The sequence below is a fragment of the Lycium ferocissimum genome, chromosome 12 (assembly GCF_029784015.1).
Source record: "Lycium ferocissimum isolate CSIRO_LF1 chromosome 12, AGI_CSIRO_Lferr_CH_V1, whole genome shotgun sequence".
Taxonomy (NCBI): Eukaryota; Viridiplantae; Streptophyta; class Magnoliopsida; order Solanales; family Solanaceae; genus Lycium; species Lycium ferocissimum.
In genome coordinates this window covers 35,685,308-35,712,029 of record NC_081353.1, presented here as the reverse complement: position 1 = coordinate 35,712,029, position 26,722 = coordinate 35,685,308, and the positions used below count along the sequence as shown (strand labels likewise).

Here is a 26,722-nt window from a genome sequence, read left to right as displayed (position 1 = left end):
TCTGACCCCCACGAAAGGCATTACAATCTGGACACTGTCTCGAAGAGGGGCTCGGTGAAGTGGACATGTTTGTCAAGATTTCAGAGATAAAAACTGCTTTGTTATTTCCTCCTTTCCGCTTTGTTATTTCCTCCTTTCTGCTTAACATTGATATACGAAATTACCCGATATTTAGTGCAACTTGAAGTAACAAGTACCCCACAAAATAGTCAACGTGCGCGTAAGCTGACTTAGGATACCTGCCATCATAGAAAAAAAACACATGCACACACTCATTAAGTTTGAACTCATTGCCATAAAAGAATAGCGAGTGCAACACACTTATAAGTCCTAAATTCGTAGCAGTTTCAACTGCAAACCAAATTTTACATCATAATCCCTGCATTATCTGCACATTTTAGTTATCACTGCCAATTTAAACTCTGGTCATTCTAAAGAACTGTCCAAATCGCACACAGAATGAACAAGTTCTCAACTTAGGATATTTGTCTAAGTTCTTGTGTTTTAGCAGTTTCAATTCCAGCAGTTTCATGTCACCAAAGGGGGAAAATGAGCAGAGGAACAACAAAAAAGAAAAAAAGGAACCACCATTGGCTCCAGAATAGGGATTTACCACTAAAAAGATTAACGCAATAACCGAAATTCGTTCACATGATCGTGTAATTCGACCTCAAAACAGCATAGTTGGACATACATACATGATGAAATAGCATATCAATAGTACTTCTTTGTCTCCATGCAACTAGTCTACACTCGAGAGTTTATAAATGAATCCAATGCACCATAAAATGCAAAAAAAAAGTGAATACAAGACAAATATAGTGTATAATTTACATGATAGAAAAAGGAAAAGGAAAGAAAAGAAATGCACAACAGAACAAATACGGTATGCACAACTCAGGCAAGGAGATCACAGTAAACGAACAGCTCTCCATGAATAGCATTCCTCTGATACTTCTTTACAGTGGCACCATATAGAAAATTGGATGGATCCGTCGACCTTACAGATTTACATGAAATCTTGTCCAGGCTTTAGATATAGCAATCTCCTTGACGGCGCTGGAGGAGCCAGTCCAGGGATATCCCTTATATCCTTGTTGTTAGGATGCACAACCTGAAAACACAAGAAAAGGAAAATTCATCTGTTAAACACAATATCTAGACGTACTCAAGCAAACATTCTGCTCATTTATCACCCGATATAAAAATTAAAGGAGTTGCAGTTTTGCTTAGAGTGGTAGATGTGTAGGTCACTTTTGGGAAAAGGCTGTATGAGTCTCTCTGCTCTATAAGCATAGTATTGTATCCCCATATTTGAGATTCGTGTAGATGAGGTTTTACTTATGGTGATGCTTTAGTGTCTGTTGCATGTAGGAGTGTCAAATGGGCAGGCTGCGCTGAATTTGGGCGGGTCAAAATGGACTGAGTTAATAAATTAGCAGGTCAAAACTAACTTCCGCTGAAATGCGCTAAAAAGCGGGTCAAAACCCAACCTGCTCAATTCTTACTAAGTTTTAATATCTCTGTTTATTCTTTTATAATTCTTTAAGTACCTAATAAAACTATTTATTTCTTTATTATGGCTATATATAACATATCAAACAAAGAATGGGCTACATATTTCGACAAGGTTTCTCATAGGTCAATTTGGGCTAACATATAGCAATTTTTAGATGAGCTAACAAATTAGACGGGTCAATTACCTACCCCCCCCCCCCCCCCAAAACCAAGGTCATGTTTTCATGGACTAATTTTGCCACACCTAGTCGCATGGATGCATAAAAGAGCTATTATCTACTATGCAAGTGTTGCTTGTAGGTGGCGATATCTTCAGGCTCTTAGTATGTTTTAGCCATTTTCTGCCTAAACTAATCCATGGTGTGAGAATACCTTGACAACAATTATGGCAATTACACCACAGACAATGAGGAAGAGGAAAAGCATGATGCATTTATCCGTGGCAACCTGAAAAAATTGGGAGCTAGATTAATTAACAAACAAGAAGATGAAATGAATACAAAACACTTTATGGCGTAAATATGGGGATTTTACAACATACCTGCCGTCCAATTTCCTTGACAAGCTGCGATGCTTTTTTGATGGAGAATTGTATAGTGTCGAGCTCATTGACAACACGACCCATTTGATCAGTCTACATAACAAAGAGACTACAAAAGATTAGATGGATGTTCTCTAAGAACAACCAAACAAAGGGGATGAATAATTGCAATGATACTCACTTGGCCTTTCAAGGTAGTAGCAGTTTGTGTTCCCACTTCAAGTGTTTGATGGACAACCTACAGATTAGAAATAAGCTTAAGATACGGATGGTAGATATGCTGAAACAGCGTCAAAATGAAATATGAACCTGTTTGGAGCGTTCAATGGCTTGATCAGTTTCATCCATTGTCTTATTTCCAGCACTGATTAGCTCCTGATTTGACATTGCTGCAAGAAAATCAAAATGAATGAGAAGACCAATACAACGAGTCCACAAGTTGCTTGGATGCATTCAATAGTATAAACTTCCACCTGAACAATGATCATCTATACAATCTAGGTAAATAAAAATGAATATACGACCCTTCCCTTCACTAAAGGCACTTAAGTGCCCCAAAAAGCACATAAACTTAATAGTATTTGCTTAATTGTAAGGACATGCTTTAAATTCGTTGACCATAATAATAATATATAATACTCCTTCCATCCCAATTTATGTGTAAGGCACGGAGTTTAAGAAGAAGAAAAGAAGACTTTTGAAACTTGTGGTCTAAAATAAGCCATAGATACTTGTATGGCTATAGATCATCTCATTAAGGGTAAAATAGGCATTTTGAAGTTAAATTGCTACTCCCTCCGTTGCAATTTGTTTGTCTTACTTTCCCGTTTAGTCTGATTAAAAAAGAATGTCACTTTCTATATTAGTAACTCTTTACACCCAACATTCTACATGGCATATTTAAGACCACAAGATTTAAAGGGCACTTTGGGACATCACACACATCTTTAGTTTAAGACAAAGTCTTCTTTATTTTCTTAAATTTCGTGGCGAGTCAACCTAAGACAAACAAATTGAAACAGAGGGAGTACTAACTATAAAAAGGCGTCTTTCTTTTTGTGACTGACTAAAAAGGAAAGAATGTCACGTAAATTAGGACAGAGGGAATACCAACTAAAGAATGATTTAGTATAAGACCAGATTATTGGCACTGTGGGTAACCATAAGCACTCTAGCAAATATTTGCATCATCTACTTTCAAACAAAATCAACATACTTATTACAAGTTAAATTTAATGAGTTATTGTTCCAACCTGATGCCATTTGGACATTTTCCTCTGCCGTTGGTTCACTTCCACCTGCTCCCATATCAAATAGTTCAACCCTCTTATTGCCTAGACTGCTCATATACCTGCATCCCAGAAAATTGAAAGAATGAGGTAACAAAAGATCACCCGTCAATTGTATCAAAGAATCTGAGCAAATTAGATAATGAAGGAGCCACATCAGGTTCTTAGGAACTCTTTTCTTGAGATTTATTTAACTTTTCATTGGCCACAATTTCTTTAAAATGTGGATTTATAGTACTTTCTGTATAATTTCAGTTGAGTTCTCCCACATCGATGGGATAAGTGGTCCTTGGTCTCCTCATATGGACTTGCGCAATCCTCCCCTCATGAGCTAGCTTTTGGGGTTGACTTAGGCCCACGATCCATTTCTTTGCATGGTATCAGAGCTAGGCCCATCCCAATTCATTGTTTCCGATGTTGGGCCCCCGTCTTATGTTGTCAAACTCCAGTTGGAAGAAATTTTCTTGGAGTCAATCCAATTGATGTCAAAAACAAAATCGAAAATTAGAAGGTTTTATTTATGTAGAAAAACCATACCATTCAATTTTTGTAGAGGGAGTAACTATATTGACTAGTAAAAGCTTATTGATGTATACTGGGATTCACATTGTGTAATTAACAGACAAAGCCATGCAAATCCAAAAATTCATTTCCAGCTTTGTGGACATATCCAACTTCCAAACATTCTAAGCGATATGTGAAACAGCACCGGAGTTGAGACCAGAGAGAGGAAAATTTTCTGGGAGCAGAAACCAGAGTAGAGAAAGAATAAATTGAAGGAAAGAACTCACGTTTTTCTCAAGGCCACATATGAGTTTAGCTCCTTGATCTGCAAAGTTAAGCAAATTTAGAGCAGTATTCCACAGAACTTGAGTGTGTAATATTAGTGCAGTGAATGGACCAAAGTGCCCAAAGTTATCCACATGTCTTGATCCCTTCGTAACAACCTTTTTATGGATATCCAACGTGGACTAGAGCAGTTTGTAATTAATAGAAAAACCACACAGAAAGACAATAACATGGTGGTTTTTGAAGAATGTGCTTATGTGCCTAAGGATCCGTTGGCTTTGTTTTATCCGGATCACAGACAGCTTGATGGTATACATGGAAGCAAAACATGAAAAGAAGGGAGTGAAAATGAAACTAAAGTTGCAATGCCTGTACAGGAAGTAGGAACTGTGCAAATCATCAAAGTCTCAATTCAATTTCATTAAGAAATGTAACATTGGATAAAGAAGAAAGAAAATTATGCCGATTAGAGACTTATTTCTCATCCAATAGCCTTAAATTAAACTAAACCATTGGGGTGCATGTGTTGCTTACCACTGCAGGCCCAAATGGGATTCCGATAAACCCCTTTTCTTAATAGTAAGAGATTCCAACTTACCATTGATTGCTTCTCATCGTTGAGTTGTTTGTTGACCTCAGGAGGGTTTCTAGTCTCCTCGTCTTTAATTTCACGATCAAACTCTTTAATTAACCTATAAGAAGAATGGGAAAGTAAAAGTATTAACAATCACCCCAACTGGAAAACTAGTTACCTACACGAGAGACAATTCATGAGTAATAACACAGTTATTTCTGATAAAAGTAAGCACTCTAACAACAATTAAAATAGAAATAAGAACTCGTAAACAGCAGTTTAAAATCAATGTAAATACTACTATTAATTCTTTTAGGTAGGTATTGAGGTCTTTTATTCGGCTTAGACATAAACCCAGTATTCTAATTGCTTGAATTCCTGATATACATTTGAAAGTATCAAACAGAAACACTCAAAGAATTTGAAAGGACCAAATATTTCATCATTAAAGGTGGGTAATTCCATCTATACAAGTATGAAGTTAGGTAAAAGATAAAAAGTGCTACCTTTTACACTCTCTCATCTTCCCAGTAAGTTCTTCCAACTGTTTACTCTGTCTGTTGGAATCTTTGATCTTATCCAGCTTTTGAAATCCATTTCTGAGGAAACACAGAAAAGGATATGCAAATAAGTGTACATGTCATGAAAAAGAAATTGTCAACGACCTGCATATGCATTGCCTGTTAGGAACAGAAATTTTGTAGGAAAGAGAACAACGCCATAAAACACTTCCTATTATAGAGACAGGAAGGAAGTTTCGATATAAATACTGAATTATATGCTGCAAAAGTACAACAACTATTACTACACCTTGTCATGCTAGTTGGGTCGACATCATGATTAAAACAAATGAGTTAACTGTTACTAAAATAAATATTTGCTGACGGGCAAAAAGAACAATCTTGCTAAGTTGATGTAGCACTATGAGCATTTATATAGATAGACAGACAGATGGAGAGGGAGAGATGAATACTACATCAAGTACGGAATGGACGTAATATTACAAATCTTATTCCAATCTCTCTCAATCTATTAGACTAAAGTATTTGTTTCAAGTACATCCACACACAAGGGTGTGGATTAGTGGTCGAACCGCCAAGGTCTCATATTCAAATCTAGGTGGAGTCGAAAAACACAAGGTGATCCAACATGCCTGAGCCTTGGTGGCAGTGTTACCCGGTACCTATACTGGTGGGAGATAGCAGGTACTTGGTCGAATAGATGAGAAAGCACAAGTTAGCCCAAACATCGTTATAAAAAAGTACATCCTTTTTTTTTAAGATGAAGGCGCTTTCCGCTCCGGGGGTAATTACCCGGCACGCACATAAGCACGTGTTGGGACAAGTAATTACCCGGCACGCACATAAGCACGTGTTGGGACAAAAAATTACATCCTTTAGTGCATTAAATAATGATCTAGAAAGTTTCAATTAGGCATGTATTCGTAGCCAAATAAATCTTTCAATATTTTACCATGTTTACCATAATGACATATCATCCTTCAATATTTTACTATTTTACCCATAAAGTTATGACAAGCACTACAATGGACATAGAAGAAAATAACACTTATGGGCAACACGGATGACATATGAAAGCGTTCAATTTGTGAATCATAATATCCTATAATGCGTTATTGGTCCAAAGTACAACACTTAGTAAACGGCCTAGTTTATCTATTAAGATGGTTCATTTAGAAATAGCCATCAAAGAACATATGATTATTTGACTAGCTAAAAACGGAAAAAGGGGCTCCGAAAGCAAGAGCAATAACTTGATAGTCATTGGTCAGCAAAAAGAGTTTAGGCTACTATAACCACTTAGCCGATTCGCTAACCAATAAAACTAATGACTCAGCAGATATCGAAATCATGATCAAAATTCATGACATGTTACAAGACATCTCCCCGAGGAGCTCCAACAACTACTAACTTAAATCTCTAATAGAAGCCCCGGTCTCATCCCAACGCCAAATCAATCAATTGACTAACCCTCACTGCCAAACTAGTCGGAATAAGATACACAAGATCCTCTATATCGTTATTAGACTATTTGTTTAGTGTAATCGTCAATTTATCTCGACACTTCTACTTTATCGAAGCCCTATGCTTTTGCACATACACGCAGGCAGAGTTCCACGCGCAACACCAAATCAATCAATTCACTAACCCTCAGTACCGAACTAGTCGGAATGACTTCTAATCATTATTAGACTATTTTTGTAGTGTAATCGTCAATTTATTGCAACACTTTTACTTTATCCAAGCTCTATGCTTTTGCATATGCACGTGGCGGAGTTCCACCCGCAACTTCAAATCAACCGCCAACCAAACCTCAATCACAAATTAGCTAGGTCGGCAATATAAATTCTCTATATCATAATTAGACTATTTTTTAGTCTAACCATTAACCTAACACAACCATCTTCCTTTATCCAGGTTATATGCGTTTGCATGTGCACATAGGTAGAGACCAAAATCGGGGAAGGAAAAAAAAATAACTATCCGTGTTTTTTGCAATGGCTGTTCCGCATATTAGACTATAAAGCAATAAAACTCAGAGCTTTTCCCACAAAGGAAGACAACCATATTTCTTATATTCAATAATATCTCAATTAACTGCTCTATACTACAGTACAAACCTTAAAAGATACCATTTTTATCTCTAATAAAAAATATAAAAAATAAAAACAGGTATAATAACTATGCCTCAATCCCAAACTTATCAAAATATGTCATATGTATCCTCTTTTTGATGAATTCATATGTATCCTCTATATCCTTTCCACTTCATCTGGGCCATTTTTATTCCAATTCTTATATCTAAACATATACATAATGCACGTCAACAAGGGAAAGCATCTGCAATTATTCATTATACTCAATAATATCTAAATTAACTGCTCTATACTACACTACAAACCCAAAAGATACAATTTTTATCTCTAAAACACGAATCAACAACTATAATAACTACGACTCAATCCCAAACTTATCAATATGTGCTATGTAAATACTCTATATCCAATTCATTTGCGGTCCTTTTTATTCCAATTCTTATATCTAAAACATACATAATGCACGCCGACAAGCAAAAAAAAAAACAGCAGATTATTCATTATATTGGAACGAGAAAGACGAGAGATACAAAAAAACTCAATTATATCTCAGCTAACTGCTCTACACTACAGTACAAACCTGAAAGATACAATTTTTTAATCTCTAGAACGAGAAACAACAGCTATAATAACGAAACTTATCACAATAGGCTATGTAAATGCTCTATATCCTTCCCGCTTCATTTGGTCCCTTTTTATTCCAATTTATATATCTAAACATACACAATGCGCATCAACAAGGTAAAAAAAATCCGCAATTATTCATTATATTGGAACGAAAAAAGACGAGAGAATTTACCTAGGTCTCGCAAATTGTCCCGAGTCTCTACTTATATTCAATAATATCTCATTAACTGCTCTATACTATAGTACAAAACCTGAAAGATACAATTTTCATCTCTAAAACAAGAAACAACAACTATAATAACTACGCCTCAATCCTAAACTAATCTGCTTCATTTGGGCACTTCTTATTCCAATTTTTATAGCTAAACATACATAATGCACATCAACAAGGTAAAAAAAACTGCAATTATTCATTATACTGGAGCAAAAAAAGACGAGAAAATTTACTCTAAGGCTCGGAAATTATCCCGAATCTCTAATTATATTCGATAATATCTCATTAACTGCTCTATAGTACAGTACAAACCTTAAAGATACAATTTTTATTCTCTAAAACAAGAAACAACAACTACAATAAGCTATATGAGTGCTCTCTATCCTTCCCGCTTCATTCGGGCCCTTTTTATTCCAATTCTTACATCTAAACATACATAATGCACATCAACAAGGTAAAAAAAACTGCAATTATTCATTATATCATAACGAAAAAGACGAGAAAATTTACGCTAAGGCTCGAAAATTGTCCCGAATCTCTCCATGGATCTGTTCCATTTGTGGATTCATTTGCAAGTCCAAATTAGCCATTTTTTCCCAATCAAAATTCCCTTTTGAGGAATTTGTCAACACCCAAACAAATTCCTCACTAGTAAATCAAAAAAGAAAAAATACCCAAGTCTCAAAATTGAATCTTTATCAAGAATTCACACCATTTTTCTCCAAAATAGAGAAAAACAAGAAAAGGGGTTGTTTTTAGAAAGAATTGAAAATGGAATTAGAAACTGAGGGGTGTAAAGTTGGTAAGGTTAAGATTTGATGGGGTGTTTTTAACATTTAGGGGAAAAGAATTTTGGATTTGGGATGGTTTAGGCTTTAGGGTTCTTGATGAAGAGAAAAAGGGAAAAGAGAGAGAAGGGAAAAAGGGGTTATTTTATGTTTGTGTTTGGTTAATGAGGAAAATAATGATGATGGGAATACAGGCTGCCAATGGCCACTTTTTTCTGTTCTTTTTCTTGTTAATGAACACATGACACCCTTGCATTAGTTTACAACATTTCTTTTCTTTCATTTCAGGTGCGGTTTGGTACACGGAGTAGTTTATTCCGGAATTGACTAATTTATCTCATTTAGAAGTGGGGTAAAATAATTCTAAGGTTAATGGGATAAGATGAATATTTCATCTTTAAGTTTGAGCTTTATTTTATACTTTGTTTGGTACCTTCTACCAAATATAATATAAAATTAATTCAAAATTTAGTGTTGGGATATTTCACCTTGTACCGTGTACCTAACGACCTTTATAATTATGGTGTTCGGGTTAGTAGACATTTTTGTGGTTTCGCACCTGGTGTTCGGTATTCACATTGGAGCCCGACTATATTCGGATGCGCGCCGCGTAGGGCCGCATTCGGGGGAAGCCTCCCTACTTAGGATTTTTTTCATACCCGAAATTCGAATCCAAGACGTCTGGTTAAGAGGGATCAGTCACATCCGTTGAACCATATCCTTTGGTGGTGGGCTATTAGACTTTTATTAATCTTACGGTGTTTATTAACTTTCATCAGCAAATTTATTATTTAAACTAGGAAAACTTTCATATACACCCTTCGATCATCTAGTTTAACATGGTCGAAGTATACACTATCTATAAACTTCGATTTTATAGATAGTGTATAGGTATGTATATTATATGTGTAGGTATGTATATTAATATGTATAGAGTATGTATAGCATATGTATATTTAGTATAAATTATACACTATCTATACATTGTATACATATTTTGTAAACTAGATGGCCAAATAGTATTTAGCTGTAATTTTTCTAAAAATATTCAATAATGTTATTTCTAGCAGCGAGAGCTGTGGTGAAGTATCTTCGTCCTTAATTAAGTCTCAGATTCAAACTTTAAGTATGAAGTTGCCTTAGTTCGAGAATGTATTACCCCCTATGAAATATCTCAGCGCGAATTCGATTCTCTCGCTGTCAGATTTTTTGGCATGAATTCAAATTTAATGTGTCCTAACATCAATGCCGAACCCCCCAATCAATCAAAAATATTTAAAAAGAGAGATAGAAATTAATAACTCCATATGGTGCCAAATAATATTATTTTCTTATTACTGGTAGTGCTTACAGCTAAATTGACAAGCATACCTACTCCTGTGGGCTTTTGGCCCGATTTTCGCAACTCTAGTACTCTCAGCTCAAATATCAAAATTTTATTCAAATTTGAACTCGTATTGTGCGTTTACAAGTTTTTATTATTATTATTGTTACATAAGAGTAGGGGAAGAAAATTACAAGTAGAAATTTAAATCTTCACTAATAAGATGAAAATTCAGGTAACTAACCAACTGAGCTATTAGGTCCGTGCATTTACTAGTGAAATATATGCAGCCTATACTTATTGGTTACAATTAAATTCAATATCTTATGTACAAAATATAAATACCAATATAAAATAATATACTTAAATTTTAATAAGTGTTAAATTTCAAATCCATAAATATGTTCAAAATCTATCAAATTTAAATGCACACATCACGTATTGTGTCTTATCACATAAACTACTTACCTACAGTAGTTGGTTTATTAGTCCAAAGTGGTGTAACAAAGAAATGAATTAACATTATATTAACTCCTACCTATCGCTTTCAAGAGACAAGAATCATTAGTCATTACCGTTAACAAATCCGCTATTGAAATATTTTTCTAACGATCACTTTCTTTTTAAAATTATTATTTCTTCCTTTCAAACTCTTCTAGTTCATTCTTTGGAATAACTTACCATAATCAAATAATGGTTACTACTTTTGTCAGAATTTGATATAACATGCTAAATAATAAAAGCAAAACAATGTGTATCATACTATATCAGAAAGGAAGCACGAGTTTTACATAAAAGGCATTGCTTACCATATAAAGGTTGACATGTACATATATGATTATTTTACTAGTTCAATTAACGATAAGCAATAAACACTAAAAATAATAAAGTGACATGCTATACTATTAATGGTCCTGATTCTTGAATTGCATATAATTAGGGGCGGCTCAATAAAATTGGTGGCCTAAAGCTAAATCTTAACAAGAGGTCTCAAGCATATTCAATCAAACTAACTCACGCACGTGCATCTCGTGCGCTACACGAGCATTTCGTGCACCGCACGTGCATCTTGTGTGCCGCATAGAGCATTCATCGTCGTGTAAGAAATCATGATTTCCTCGACCTTAGGAAACACTAGATATAAAGAAACAATACACGAGCTAGCCGTCCCGAGAGTTTAAAGGGATCTATTTTTTATCAGATGAGCGGTTGGTACTATGATCGTCCTGAAGACATCCCCCCACCCCCCACCCACCGACACACACACACACACACACACACACATATATATATATATATATATTCCAACTACAAAAATTAAATAAAGGTAAATCGAATGTGTTATTTCTTTTTTTTACTTTTGATGTTCAATCATCAAGCGAAAGAGGCCTTTATTCGTTCTTATCCACAAGATCAATCACTTAAACAATAAATAATTCCTACTAAAAGAAAATTAAATAAAAGGCAAATCGAATATTTTATTTATCTTTTAACTTTTGATATTCAATCAACGGGCCAACGAGACTTTTCTTTATTCTTATCGACGAGATCAGTCAAATGAACGATAAATATCATCAAATTTCAATTAAAAGAAAATTAAATAAAAAGTTAATCGAATGTGTTATTTCTTTTTTATTTTTGATATTGAATCGTAAAGCGAACCAAACTTCTCTTTATTTTTATCGACGAGATCAATCAAATAAACAATAAATAACATCAAATTCCAACTAAAAGAAAATTAAATAAAAGGTAAATCAAATGTGTCATTTCTTTTTTTCCTTGTGCTAATCAATCATCAAGCGAAAGAGGTTTTTCTTTGTTCTTATCGACGAGATCAATCGACTAAACAATAAATAACATCAATTTTCAACTAAAAGAAAATTAAATAAAAATCAATCGAATGCTTCATTTTTTTTTTTTACTTTTGATAATTAATCATCAAGCAAATGAGACTTTTCTTTATTCTTATCGACGAGATCAATCTAATAAACAATAAATAACATCAAATTACAGCTTAAGAAATTAAATAAAAGGTAAATCAAACGTGTTCTTTCATTTTTACTTTTGATAGTCAATCATCGAGCGGAAGAAACTTTTGCTTATTCCTATCGATGAGATCAATCAGTGTTTCTATGTGTAACACACTTATTTTAAAGAGCTCAACTATTATAATCTCATTCGTAGTTGACTTCTAAGCTACAATCAGTGACTATTGAATGATCTTACCTAATAAATCAAAAATGTATTTTATTTATGAGAAGAGTTTTAGTAGCGACCGGAATTTCCATCTCTAGAAGTCTAAAGAATTTGACAAATGTGGAGCTCATGAAATCCAGCATTGGTTCACCTTAATTTCTTCTTTTTGTCATTTTTGTTCCCGTTTTCAATCCTCTGATTTATTTGACGTCAAGGAAATATGAAGAATGTCACTCAATCAACAAATAAGAAATAGGTATATGACACTACTACTTACCGAAATCGTCCAGGAAGAAAATCGTCATCCGTTTTAGCACCGGAAAATGCATCCATTTCAGTGCCGAAAATGCAATTTGATCGAGAACTTGAGAGAATACTAAAGAAATGGTTCGGATAATACAAGACTCTGATATTTATAGTCGGAAGATAAACGGTTGGATGATAATTAAAGATGTTGTGGGGATAAATTTTAGAGATTGAGTTTGATTTCGTTTTATAAAGTATTAACCTCTTAACATTTCGTTTATTTTTTGTAATATTTAAGTAACTTTAACTTCATTTATTTTTAAATTCATAAATAAGATCACCTTGAATTTTGAATTTCGAATTTCAAATATACGATATTTTACTTTTGATTTATGAGTTTTTAAGAAGAAGTAAAAAGAACAAGAAATTGTCGTAGTAGTTAGCATTCATCTGTAACAAGTGTTCCCCTTACTTGAGTGACATGTTTAGCATGCACAAATTATTTTTATTTGTAACAATAACACCAAAAATGTGAATAATTGTGGCATCATCTTACCTAATAAATCAAAAGTGTATTTGATTTTTTATTTTTGAGAAGAGTTTTAATGGCGACAGGAATTTCCTTCTCTGGAAGTCTAATGGTTTGAAGAATGTGGAGTTCATGAAATCAGGCATTAATTTAGCTTGGCCAAACATGAAATAACTCTTCTAATCCATTATTTGGAATAACTTACCTAAGGCTTAATCAAATAATGGTTATTGCTTTTGTCAGAATTTGACATAACATGCTAAATAATAATAATAGCAAAACAACGTGTATCATACTATATCAGAAAGGAAGCACGAGACTTACATAAAAGGCATTGCTTACCATATAAATGTTGACGTGTACATTTATGATTATCTTACTAGTTCAATTAATGATAAGCAATAAACACTAAAAATAATAAAGTGACATGTTGTACTATTAATGGTCCTGATTCCTGAATTGCATACAATTAGGGGCCGCTCAATAAAATTGATGGCCTAAACCTAAATCTTAACAAGAGGTCTCAAGGATATTCAATAAAACTAACTCACGCACGTGCATCTCGTGCGTTTCACGTGCATTTCGTGCATCGCCCGTGCATCTTGTGTGCCGCAGAAAACATACAAGTTTCCTGATCGAGCATTCATCGTCGTGTATGAAATTGTCTAGTAAGATTTCCTCGACCATAGAAAACGCTAGATATAAAGAAACAAGACACGAGCTAGCCGTCCCGAGAGTTTAAAGGTATCTATTTTTTGTCAGATGAGTGGTTGGTACTTTGATCGTCCTGAAGACATGCCTATATATATATATATGTATTCCAACTACAAAAATTAAATAAAGGTAAATCGATTGTGTTATTTCTTTTTTACTTTTGAAGTTCAATCATCGAGCGAAAGAGGTTTTTCTTTAATCTCATCCATGAGATCAATCTAATAAACAATAAATAGCATCAAATTCCAGCTTAAAAATTAAATAAAAGGTAAATCAAACGTGTTCTTTCCTTTTTTACTTTTGATATTCAATCATCGAGCGGAAGAGACTTATCCTTATTCCTATCGACGAGATCAATCAGTGTTTCTATGTGTAACACACTTATTTTAAAGAGCTCGACTATTTTAATCTCATTCGTAGTTGACTTCTTCGCTACAATCAGTGACTATTGAATGGTCTTACCTAATAAACCAAAAATGTATTTTATTTACGAGAAGAGTTTTAGTAGCGACCGGAATTTCCATCTCTAGAAGTCTAAAGAATTTGAAGAACGTGGAGCTCATGAAATCCAGCATTGGTTCAACTTAATTTCTTCTTTTTTGTTATTTTTGTTCCCATTTTCAATCCTCTGGTTTACTTGACGTCAAGGACAAATGAAAAATGTCACTCAATCAACAAATAAGAAATAAGTATGACACTACTACTTACCGAAATCATACAGGAAGAAAATCGTCGTCCGTTTTAGCACTGGAAAATGCATCCATTTCAGTACCAAAAACGCGATTTGATCGAGAACTTGAGAGAATACTAAAGAAATGGTTCGGATAATACAAGACTCTGATATTTATAGTCGGAAGATAAACGGTTGGACGAGAATTAAAGATGTTGTGGGGATATATTTAAGAGATTGAGTTTGATTTCGTTTTATAAAGTATTAACCTCTTAACATTTAGTTTATTTTTTTTAATATTTAAGTAACTTTAACTTCATTTATTTTTAAATTCATAAATAAGATCACCTTGAATTTTGAATTTCGAATATACGATATTTTACTTTTGATTTACGAGTTTTTAAGAAGAAATAAAAAGAACAAGAAATTGTCGTAGTAGTTAACATTCATCTGTAACAAGTGTTCCCATTACTTGATTGACGTGTTTAGCATGCACAAGTTATTTTTATTTGTAACAATAACACATAAAATGAGAATAAATGTGGCATCATGTTACCTAATAAATCAACAATGTATTTGATTTTTTATTTTTGAGAAGAGTTTTAATGGTGACATAATTTTCTTCTCTGGAAGTCTAATAGTTTGAAGAACGTGGAGTTCATGAAATCAAGCATTAATTTAGCTTGGCCAAACAGGCTATAACTCATCTAATCCATTATTTGGAATAACTTACCTAAGGCTTAATCAAATAATGGTTACTGCTTTTGTCAGAATTTGACATAACATGCTAAATAATAATAGTAAAACAACGTGCATCATACTATATCAGAAATGAAGCACGGGTCTTACCTAAAAGGCATTGCTTACCATATAAGGTTGACGTGTACATATGTGATTATTTTAATAGTTCAATCAATTGATAATCAATAAATGCTAAAAATAATAAAGTGACATGCTCTACTATTAATGGTCCTGATTCCTGAATTGCATATAATTAGGGGCGGCTCAATAAAATTGGTGGCCTAAAGCTAAATCTTAACAAGAGGTCTCAAGGATATTCAATAAAACTAACTCACGCACGCGCATCTCGTGCGCTACACATGCATTTCGTGCACCGCACGTGCATCTTGTGTGCCACAGAAAACATACAAGTTTCCTGATCGAGCATTCATCGTCGTGTAAGAAATTATCTAGTGAGATTTCCTCGACCTTAGGAAATGCTAGATATATAGAAACAAGACATGAGCTAGCCGTCCCGAGAGTTTAAAGGTATCTATTTTTTATCAGATGAGCGGTTGGTACTATGATCGTCCTGAAGACATGCCCCCCCCCCCCACCTCCCCCCACACACGCGCGCGCGCGCGCGCGCGCGCGCGCACACACACACATATATATATATATATTCCAACTACAAAAATTAAATAAAGGTAAATCGAATGTGTTATTTCTTTTTTAAATTTTGATGTTCAATCATCGAGCGAAAGAGGCTTTTCTTCATTCCTATCCACGAGATCAATCAATTAAACAATAAATAATTCTAATTAAAAGAAAATTAAATAAAAGGTAAATTGAATATTTTATTTATCTTTTAACTTTTGACATTCAATCAACGGGCCAATGAGACTTTTCTTTATTCTTATCGACGAGATCAGTCAAATGAACGACAAATATCATCAAATTTCAATTAAAAGAAAATTAAATAAAAAGTTAATCGAATGTGTTATTTCTTTTTTATTTTTGATATTCAATCGTAAAGCGAACCAGACTTCTCTTTAATTTTATTGATGAGATCAATAGAATAAACAATAAATAACATCAAATTCCAACTAAAAGAAAATTAAATAAAAGGTAAATCAAATGTGTCATTTTTTTTTTTTTTTCTTGTCCTAATCAATCATCAAGCGAAAGAGGTTTTTCTTTGTTCTTATCGACGAGATCAATCAACTAAACAATAAATAACATCAATTTCCAACTAAAAGAAAATTAAATCGAATGCTTCATTTTTTTTATTTTTTTTTACTTTTGATAATTAATTATCAAGCAAATGAGGCTTTTCTTTATTCTTATAGACGAGATCAATCTAATAAACAATAAATAACATCAAATTCTAGCTTGAGAAATTAAATGAAAGGTAAATCAAACGTGTTCTTTCATTTTTTACTTTTGATATTCAATCATCGAGGGGAAGAGACTTTTGCTTATTCCTATCGACGAGATCAATCAGTATATGACACTACTACTTACCGAAATCGTACAAGAAGAAAATCGTCGTCCGTTTTAGCACTGAAAAATGCATCCATTTCAGTACCGAAAATGCAATTTGATCGAGAACTTGAGAGAATACTAAAGAAATGGTTCGGTAGTCGGAAGATAAACGGTTGGACGAGAATTAAAGATGTTGTGGGGATATATTTAAGAGATTGAGTTTGATTTAGTTCTATAAAGTATTAACCTCTTAACATTTAGTTTATTTTTTTAAATATTTTAGTAACTTTAACTTCATTTATTTTTAAATTCATAAATAAGATCACCTTGAATTTTGAATTTCGAATATACGATATTTTACTTTTGATTTATGAGTTTTTAAGAAGAAATAAAAAGGACAAAAAAATTATCATAGCAGTTAACATTCATCTGTAACAAGTGTTCCCCTTACTTGAGTGACGTGTTTAGCATGCACAAGTTATTTTTATTTGTAACAATAACACATAAAATGTGAATAAATGTGGCATCATGTTACCTAATAAATCAAAAATGTATTTGATTTTTTATTTCTGAGAAGAGTTTTAATGGCGACAGAATTTCCTTCTCTGGACGTCTAATGGTTTAAAGAACGTGGAGTTCATGAAATCAAGCATTAATTTAGCTTGGCCAAATAGGCTATAACTCTTCTAATCCATTATTTGGAATAACTTACCTAAGGCTTAATCAAATAATGGTTACTGCTTTTGTCAGAATTTGACATAACATGCTAAATAAAAATAGCAAAACAACATGTATCATACTATATCAGAAAGGAAGCATGAGTCTTACATAAAATGCATTGCTTACCATATAAAGGTTGATGTGTACATATGTGATTATTTTGATAGTTCAATCAATTGATAAGCAATAAACACTAAAAATAATAAAGTGACATGCTGTATTATTAATGGTCCCGATTCCTGAATTGCACATAACCAGGGATGGCTCAATAAAATTGGCGGCCTAAAGCTAAATCTTAACAAGAGGTCTCAACAATATTCGACAAAACTAACTCACACACATGCATCTCGTGCGCCGCAAGTGCATCTCGTGCGCTGCACGTGCATCTTGTGCACCGCAGGAAACATACAAGTTTCCAGATTGAGCATTCATCATCGTGTAAGAGATCATCTAGTGAGATTTTCCTCGAACCTGAGAAAACGTTAGATATAGAGAGACAAGACACGAGCTAGTCGTCCCGTGAGTTTAAAGTTATCTTATCATGTGCATTCGTTTTGTATGTATCAGGGGTTGATTTTTTATTAGATGAGCGGTCGGTACTATGATCATCTTGAAGACATGGGCCCACACGCTATACACAAGTTATGCGGTTGGTAAACTCTTTTCTTTTGCGATGGACTATCAATCAGATCAGTATTTTTTAATATGTTGTTACATCGTGTACATACACTCCTGTTTTTGTTTTTGTGTGTTACAAATGCTCATGTCTTTGTAAAATTTCAAAAGTGTACTCTGTTCCCTGATTGTATGCAAATACAAATCTAAAATTTTGGGAATTCTCCTTTGTTGTCAGTCCAACATAAGTGGAGGAGCTTGCATGATCAGACATTGTAGTATAGTTTAAAGTAATATATACACACACACAGACACACACACATTTGCTGGATTCAGTGTAGAGTGACAGTAGTAGCACTCTTTTGGGAATTCTCCTTTGTTGTTAGTCCAGCATAAGTGGAGGAGCTTGCATGATCAGACATTGTAGTATAGTTTATAGTAATATACATATATATATATATACACATTTGTTGGATTCAGTGTAGAGTGGCAGTAGTAGCACTCTTTTGGGAGTTCTCCTTTGTTGTCAGTCCAGCATAAGTGGAGGAGCTTGCATGATCAGACATTGTAGTATAGTTTAAAGTAATAATTTAATGTAGAGTAGTGTTGGAAGTGAAGTAAGGGAGTGAGCTAGTAGTTATAGGGGGTGGAGTGTGGGGGGTAGGCTCTACTGCATGTAACAGTCAAAGGAGTTTATACAAGAAGGTGTAAATGCAAGTGAAAATTTCAACAATGTTCACACTACTGTTTTTATTTATTCAGTTTAAAGTTAAACATACAATTAGATGGTTGAGATGGTTCAACCAGTTTAAGAAACGGAATATCTGAATTTTGATTCTACAAGTTTCTTGGACAAAAGCACAAAAGTTGAGCTGCTTTTTGATATTGTGTCTTTGCTCCAGACTCCTGCATTTGTACATTGATATCTCAACTAAAATCACACCAATGAAAAAAGATAAATAAGATCATACCTCCTCCAGTATAAAAAATAAAAGCATCTGAACTTTAAAGTCTAACAAATGATTTCAGATTTTGCAAGATTCTTTCTTCTTTATCTCTACTCTCATTAATAAGAAGGTCGTACTGGTTTTTTTAAGATTATCCCCTACTATTTTTTTTTCAAGATTTTCCCATAAAAATGCATTTTGTTTTTTTTTAATAAAATGACTTTTATTACCAGAACTTGGAATCTCACTAGCCCCTGATACACACAAAACGAATGCACATGATAAGATAAAATCAAACTATTGATAGCTTTGAAGCCTGAGGTAATATCTTCTCATTCTTTCATAAACTTAACCTATTTTTGTTCATTATATGTAGTAACCCTGAAAAAAAAAATTGTCTAAAAGAGCAGTACTTAACCTACCAATTGTAGAAGTAGGATGTTTGATAAGCAATAAACACTAAAAATAATAAAGTGACAAAGATACTATTAAGTATTAATGGTCTTGATTCCTGAATTGCATATAACCAGGCGCGGTTCAATAAAATTGGTGGCGTAAAACTAAATCTTAGCAAGCGGTCTCAAGCATATTCAATAAAATTAACTCACGCTCGTGCATCTCGTGCACCGCACGTGCATTTCGTGCACCATACATGCATTTCGTGCACCACACATGCATTTCATGCGTCACACGTGCATCTTGTGTGTTGCAGAAAACATACAAGTTTCCTGATTAAACACTACTCTACATTAAATTATTACTTTAAACTATACTACAATGTCTGATCATGCAAGCTCCTCCACTTACGCTGGACTGACAACAAAGAGAGAATTCCCAAAAGAGTGCTACTACTGTCACTCTACACTAAATCCAGAAAATGATATGTGTGTGTGTGTACATGTACTTTTTTTTGTTGTTTTGTTTTTATCTATGATTTTTTCTGTTTTGTTTCTATATCTGATTTGTGCTAATCTAGTGCCTAATTCATGCAAATCACTTGCATTCTGCAAGGTTGAATGCCGCAATAATCAGATCGAAGAGGATAAAGCAAACAAAAGACCCCAGTAGGAACTTGTTGGAGATGGATTAGGGTATCTTTAGCTTAGTAGTTGTGTTATCTTTACAAACCATTAAGCTACATATTGAATCCATACAGTTAAAACCACAATTAAAGGATTGTCTCTACCAATCGTGATTAATCTATCTCTTAATTTTCTTGGTTTATATAACTCTTAGGGTCGTTATTAATCGCGGTAAGTTATTTCTGCCATATGGTGGAATAATAGTACCATGATTAGTGTGGAGGGCAATTTTGTAAACTATAAATAAGGTGGAGGATAATTTTGTAAACAAACAAATTCTTTTTAGAAATTATGCAATACATGTTATTTTTAATACAACAAACAAACAGTCAATCAGAAATAATATCATGACAACTAATCCCAGCATAAGATGATCGCAGTATAACTAATTTCACTAAATTCCAGCATAATTAATCCCAGTACAACTTGTCTTCAAACCAAACGACCCCTTAAAGTCTTAAAGACGTATATGTTTAAGGATCTGTTTGGCCATGAGAATTATTCACTTTTTTCCAAAAAAAAAAATTTCACTTGATTTGAAAATCAGCATTTGGCCATGAAAATTCCAAATACAAGAATTTGTAAAACACCTAAAATCCCTGTTTTCACTTTCAGTACATTCAAACAACCAAATATTCTTTGCAAAAACTATAACCAAATACAACTCCATTTCCAACTCCAACTTCAAAATTCCTAATAAAGTGAAAAAATATTTGATTTTAATAACCAAAAGCCTACTAAGTTCGGTCCAATTTACGAAAAGATTGATACCTATTAAATGACGGGCAATTCGCAGGAATGCCCTTATTTTGGGGTGATCTTTAATTTTTGCCCTTCGTAGAACCCCTTGGTTTCGGGTTCGAACCCCCGCTCAATTAAAAATAAAAAATAAAATAAAATCGCAAGGCATAGTTTTGTATGCCAAACTCTGCCTGAAGCATGATTCAGGCAGAGTTTCAAACTCTACTTTAAGGTAGAGTTTTGGGCAAAACTCCTCCTTAAGACAGTGTTTTGAAGGTAAAATTCTGCCTTGCCAATTTTTTTTTTTTTTAACTAAGCTGGGTTCGAACCCAGAACCTCGGAGTATTAGGCGAAGGGCAAACATTAAAGACCACCAATTTGAGGGGAAAAAATTAAAGACCACCCCAGAAGAAGGACAATCCGCGCAAAAAAATGTTAAATGACCGGGTCTTGGCCCAACCCCAAATTAATATTTGCAGGCCTAACTGAGTAACAAATGTGAGGTCCAAATTGGAACCATAAATTCTTCACAAATTGAATCCACATACAATTAAAAATTACAATCTAAAAGCTTTCTCTAACAACTACAATTAATCTCTCTCATTAAATTTTGCTTTATATAAACTCTTTAAGTGTATTGTTTAGATCCAATCCAATTTACCAAAAGATTGAGTAGTAATAACACGAGCTAGCCACTTTTCAGCTTTGTCATTAAAAAAGAGTCACTGTTATAGAGTTTCAAATTTCACAGATAAAACTCCGCGACAGTTTTCACTAGTGAAATTTTTAAAAATTTCATGACAGTCATGATAGTGTCAAATTTTCAACTACACAAAACTAAAAAGTGGCTATTTCTGAAATTTATTCCAAGATTGATACCTATTAAATGAACCGGGTCTTGGTCCAAGCCCAAATTAATATTTGGGCCTAATGTGAGGCCCAAAATAGTTACCATAAATCTCTCACAAACCCTCAGTTTGCTGCTATCTTTCAACTCTTTTGTGTAGCCGCACTCTTCACCTTCAATTCGTAAGTTCCCATTTATCTTGTTCTTGTTATCCTTTAATTAATTTTTACAAAATTTTTTAATTAGTAAAACACCAAAAAAAATTTAGTTATAATGTTATGGTTGCTTATATTGCTGATTATTTGCTGTTCTTTGTGAGTTTAGTTAGTTATTAAGTGTTGTTTGTTACAGAAAATTCATGTAGCTGACACCCATTTTCATATTTTTTTTGGTTTGTGATTTTTACATGTTAATATATGTTTCTTGTTTAATTTGAGCTGTAATGGACCTAAATGAAACTTTCTTGATTAATGCTGTGTTTGCTTATACTTGTTATTATTCAGTGTTCCTTGTGTATATAGCTAGTTAAATATGTGTTGTTTGTTACAGATAATTCATATAGCTGACACCCATTTTCATATTTAATTTTTTTTTTTTTGTGATTTTTACATGTTTAATATATGTTTCTTGTTTAATTTGAGCTATAATGGACCTAAATGAAATTTTCTTGATTAATGCTGTGTTTGCTTATTCTTGTTATTATTCAGTGTTCCTTGTGTATTTAGCTAGTTAAATGTGTTGTTTGTTACAGATAATTCATAAAGCTGATACCCATTTTCACATTTTATTTTTTTCTTGTGATTTTTACATGTTTATATATGTTTCTTGTTTAATTTGAGCTATAATGGACCTAAATGAAATTTTCTTGATTATTGCTATGTTTGCTTATACTTGTTATTATTCAGTGTTCCTTGTGTATATAGCTAGTTAAATGTGTTGTTTGTTACAGATAATTCATAAAGCTGATACCCATTTTTCATATTTCATTGTTTTGTTGTGATTTTTACATGTTTAATATATGTTTCTTGTTTATTTTGAGCTATAATGGACCTAAATGGTTACATAGGAACTGAAATTTTCTTAAATCTGTATAGAGGATTCAATTAATATGTGTTGTTTGGTTGATTTGAGCTCAAGTGGAATGGAATAGTTACGGAGAATTTATATAGCTGACCCCATTTTCACATTTCATTGTTTGCTTGTGATTTTTGTATGTTAATTTATGTTTGTCGTTTAATTTGGGCTATAATGGACTTAATGGTTGCACAGGAACTTTAATTTTCTTAATTGGATTAGTGAAAGATTTGTTCTTTGTTTGATTTTGCCTGAATAAAGCTATATGGTATTGAGGGTTTATATAGTCAACTTCAAATTCGTTTCTAATCGAGGTGTATTGTATTGATTTGGTTAAAATAGAATTGTATGGTTATGGAGAATTCATATAGCTGACCTCATTTTTCACATATCATTGTTTTCTTGTGTTTTGTTCATGTTAATATATGTTTCTCGTATACTTTGAGCTAGAATAGACCAAGGTAGTTTTCATTGGAACAGAGGCCTAGTTGATTTATTGATGAAAGATTTGTTAATTGTTTGATTTGGCCTTAATAGAGTGAAATGTGTATAGAGGATTTATATAGTCGTTGGTTTTACTCAGATAGAACTGTATATTTACAGAGAATTCATATAGCTGATGTCATTTCTCACATATCATTGCTTTCTTGTGATTTTCACATGTTAATATATGTTGCTCGTTTAGTTATTAGAGAGCCAGGTGATTGTTTGATGAAAGATTTGTTCTTTGTTTGATTTGATCCGAATAGAGAAAAATGGGTATAGAAGGTTTATATGGTCATTGGTTTGGCTCAGACAGAAATGAATAGTTTTAGAGTACCCAAATTTTTAATATATCATTGTTTCTTGTGACTTTTACAAGTTAAAAATATCTTCATCGTCTAATTTGGGCACAAATAGACCTAATGGTTACAGAGGAATATAAGTGCAGTTCCATTGATTGATGAAATGGTTGTTCTTTTATGATTTGACCCGAATAGAGCAAAATATGTACTTAAGTTTTATATAGTCCAGTTCAGTTTTGCTTGTAATCTAGGTGTAGTCATTGGTTTGGTTATGAGAGAATTGAATAGCTACATAGAATTCATATAGCTGACTCCATTTCTCACATATCATCGTTTCTTGTGATTTTGACAAGTTATACATGTTCTTCATTTTTAATGTGGTCATAGAGGAACTCCTATAATTTCATTGCAATAGAGGTCTAGTTCATTGGTTAATGAAATATTTGTATTTATACAGTCAACTCCAGTTTTGTTTGTACGCTAGTGATTCGGCTCAAATAGAACTGAATAGCTTCAGATTTTAATTAAAAAAAAAAAGAATTGAATAGGTGCAGAGAAGTAATATAATTGACCCCATTTTCAGCATTTCTATGTTTCTTGTTATATTACAAATTAATACATGTTCTTCGTGTAGTTTGGGCCTGAATAGACCTAAATAGATACAGAATAACTCATTAACTTTTCCATTGAACAGAGGCATAGTTGATTGATTGATTAAATATGCTTTGTTTGTTTGATTTGATGCAAAATGGATACAGCAGGGTTGATATTGTCAACGCCAGTTTTGCTTGTTATCAATGTGCAGTCATTGGTTTGGCTCAGATAGAAATGAATAGTTACAGAGAATATATAGCTGCCCCGATTTTTACGTATGGTCTTGTGATCTTTACAAGTTATTATGTATGTCCTTTTGTTTAATTTGGTCCAGAATAGACAATGGGGACAGCGGACTCCAATCTTTTTGTTGGAATAGAGGGTTAGTTCATTAATTGACAAAACATTTGTTCTTTGTTTGATTTGGTCTGAATAGAGCAAAATATGGTACAAATGATTTGTTATGTTCGACTCTAGTTTTGTTTGGCATCAAGGCGTAGTCATTGATTACGCTCTTTGTTGATTTGTGCAGTGGGTGGACCAAGACGTGAAAATGCAGATCTTTGTGAAGACCCTGACGGGCAAGACTATTACCTTAGAGGTAGAGTCATCAGACACCATCGACAATGTTAAGGCTAAGATTCAGGACAAGGAAGGGATTCCACCAGACCAACAGAGGTTGATTTTCGCAGGCAAGCAGCTTGAAGATGGCCGAACACTAGCCGACTACAACATCCAGAAGGAGTCGACCCTCCACCTTGTCCTTCGTCTTCGTGGTGGTGCCAAGAAGCGTAAGAAGAAGACTTACACTAAGCCAAAGAAGATCAAGCACAAGAAGAAGAAGGTTAAGCTCGCTGTCCTCCAGTTTTACAAGGTCGATGATTCTGGCAAGGTTCAAAGGCTCCGGAAGGAGTGCCCAAACGCTGAGTGTGGTGCCGGGACTTTCATGGCTAACCACTTTGATAGGCACTATTGTGGTAAATGTGGCCTTACCTATGTTTACCAGAAGGCTGGTGGTGATTAGATGAGTGTTACTTTGTTTATTGCTTTATCTTAGTTACTCTTTTGCCAACAGTAGACAAGATGTAATGAATTTGAAGTATGGGATTATGTTTGCAGTTTATAACAAGTTGAGGATTTTTGTCAGCTAAAATATGTTCTTCTCTCTTGTTTTTTGCACTTGCTTGTGAGTTGTGTGATGATCCTGCTTGGCCTGGCTAACCATGGTTTTTCGGTTGTTTGAGCTGTTTTTGGTTTAATGTTTTATCTACTATGCAGCAGAATTAAACTTTTGATGTTGGTCTTCATTCCTTTGAGTCAAATCCAGCAATAGAAGAGGAAGGAAAATTCATGGACGAACTGCATCATCTCCACCTCGTAAGAATTACAAGACTCACCCGAAGGACGCCTTTGGTGTCTAGCGGTCATAGACCGATCACAGTCCGCAATTGGGTTGGACAGTTAGGGTCGGTGAAGATTAGTTGTCCGCTCAGGTTGGACAGTTGGGGTCGGAGACGTTTCTTAGTTAGATAAAGATGCCTAGTAGTGTGAAAAATTCTTACGCTATCGGTGTACATAACTAAATTCTAAAAATATGCTTCCTGTAATTATAGGTGACGTTAATTTGACAAATTCGCGGTGTTTGTGTCAATGATCTTCAACATATGGTTGCATATTACCATTTATACATTTCATGCAAAATTTCTGCAAGTTTTAACAAATAATATAAAAGTAACAATAGCGAAAGTTACTTGTATAGTCAAATCACAAAGATATAAACAAAAATGAAAGCTGAAAGGAACTTTCTGAAATTCTTTATAAACTAAAAATAAATAATTTTATAACTCTCCTCAAGAAACATTACAAGTATGGTGGTGTAGTGGAATAAATGACAGAGATCACATCGAATTTTGTTTGAATTATAAGTTGGTGAAGAATCCAAATCTAAGATGCTCACTCATGAAGAATCCAAATCTAAAATGCTCACACATGACATGTTAAACCGAATCTTTTTCATTGAAATAAACCGTGCAAATGAGGTAAAATAAATGATCCATCGCCTATATTCCTATGACAAATCCCCTATATTCCTATGACAAAATTATGGCAATAATGTTTGATATATGCTGGTAACAGACACCATACGATATTTCCGAATTCACATGCATTTTTGGAATAAACGTGCTTTAAAAAAAAAGTAATAAAAGTGGTGTTCTCTTTAGAGGATTCCTAGGAATTTTTTTCACCTTTTACCATGGAGACATGCAGTTCTCTCCAACCACGTTGTTGCAGTTACAACCATTAATCATCTGCTATTCAGTATTACTTGTCAAATAATTCAATTGCCCGCTACATAGCACATAAGGTTCATTAAAGGAGAAATCGCACCCTATCAGCAAAGGTGAATATAACATGTAACCAGGACCGTATTAGCTTTTACTCAATATTTATAAATATTTGACATTAAATCGAGTTA

At 33.6% G+C, this 26,722-nt stretch overlaps 2 protein-coding genes across 2 annotated transcripts; one reads left to right on the top strand and one right to left on the bottom strand.

The window, feature by feature from the left end:
- Positions 1 to 618: 618 nt before the first annotated feature.
- Positions 619 to 9,197, bottom strand: LOC132039680 (novel plant SNARE 13). Its single transcript, XM_059430180.1, has 10 exons — positions 8,680 to 9,197; positions 5,218 to 5,310; positions 4,736 to 4,829; positions 4,140 to 4,177; positions 3,313 to 3,410; positions 2,369 to 2,448; positions 2,241 to 2,297; positions 2,060 to 2,152; positions 1,891 to 1,965; positions 619 to 1,114 (listed from the first exon to the last, which is right to left on the bottom strand). Exons 1-10 carry the CDS (start codon positions 8,757 to 8,759, stop codon positions 1,010 to 1,012), a joined length of 813 nt encoding a protein of 270 aa, XP_059286163.1. The 5' UTR covers positions 8,760 to 9,197; the 3' UTR covers positions 619 to 1,009.
- A 12,678-nt stretch (positions 9,198 to 21,875) lies between these two features.
- LOC132039607 (ubiquitin-ribosomal protein eS31 fusion protein-like) lies at positions 21,876 to 25,399 on the top strand. Its single transcript, XM_059430106.1, has 2 exons — positions 21,876 to 21,975; positions 24,779 to 25,399. Exon 2 carries the CDS (start codon positions 24,800 to 24,802, stop codon positions 25,268 to 25,270), a length of 471 nt encoding a protein of 156 aa, XP_059286089.1. The 5' UTR covers positions 21,876 to 21,975; positions 24,779 to 24,799; the 3' UTR covers positions 25,271 to 25,399.
- The last annotated feature ends 1,323 nt before the right edge of the window (positions 25,400 to 26,722 follow it).

What these genes read in the sequence shown, in the direction of transcription:
- LOC132039680 (XM_059430180.1), bottom strand. Translation starts at nt 8,759, where the DNA reads ATGGCTAATTTGGACTTGCAAATGAATCCACAAATGGAACAGATCCAT. An exon ending in AAATGTCCAAATGGCATCAG is followed by an intron (nt 2,449 to 3,312) that starts GTTGGAACAATA and finishes ATTTTCTTGCAG; the next exon opens with CAATGTCAAATCAGGAGCTA. An exon ending in CCATTGAACGCTCCAAACAG is followed by an intron (nt 2,298 to 2,368) that starts GTTCATATTTCA and finishes TCTAATCTGTAG; the next exon opens with GTTGTCCATCAAACACTTGA.
- LOC132039607 (XM_059430106.1), top strand. Translation starts at nt 24,800, where the DNA reads ATGCAGATCTTTGTGAAGACCCTGACGGGCAAGACTATTACCTTAGAG.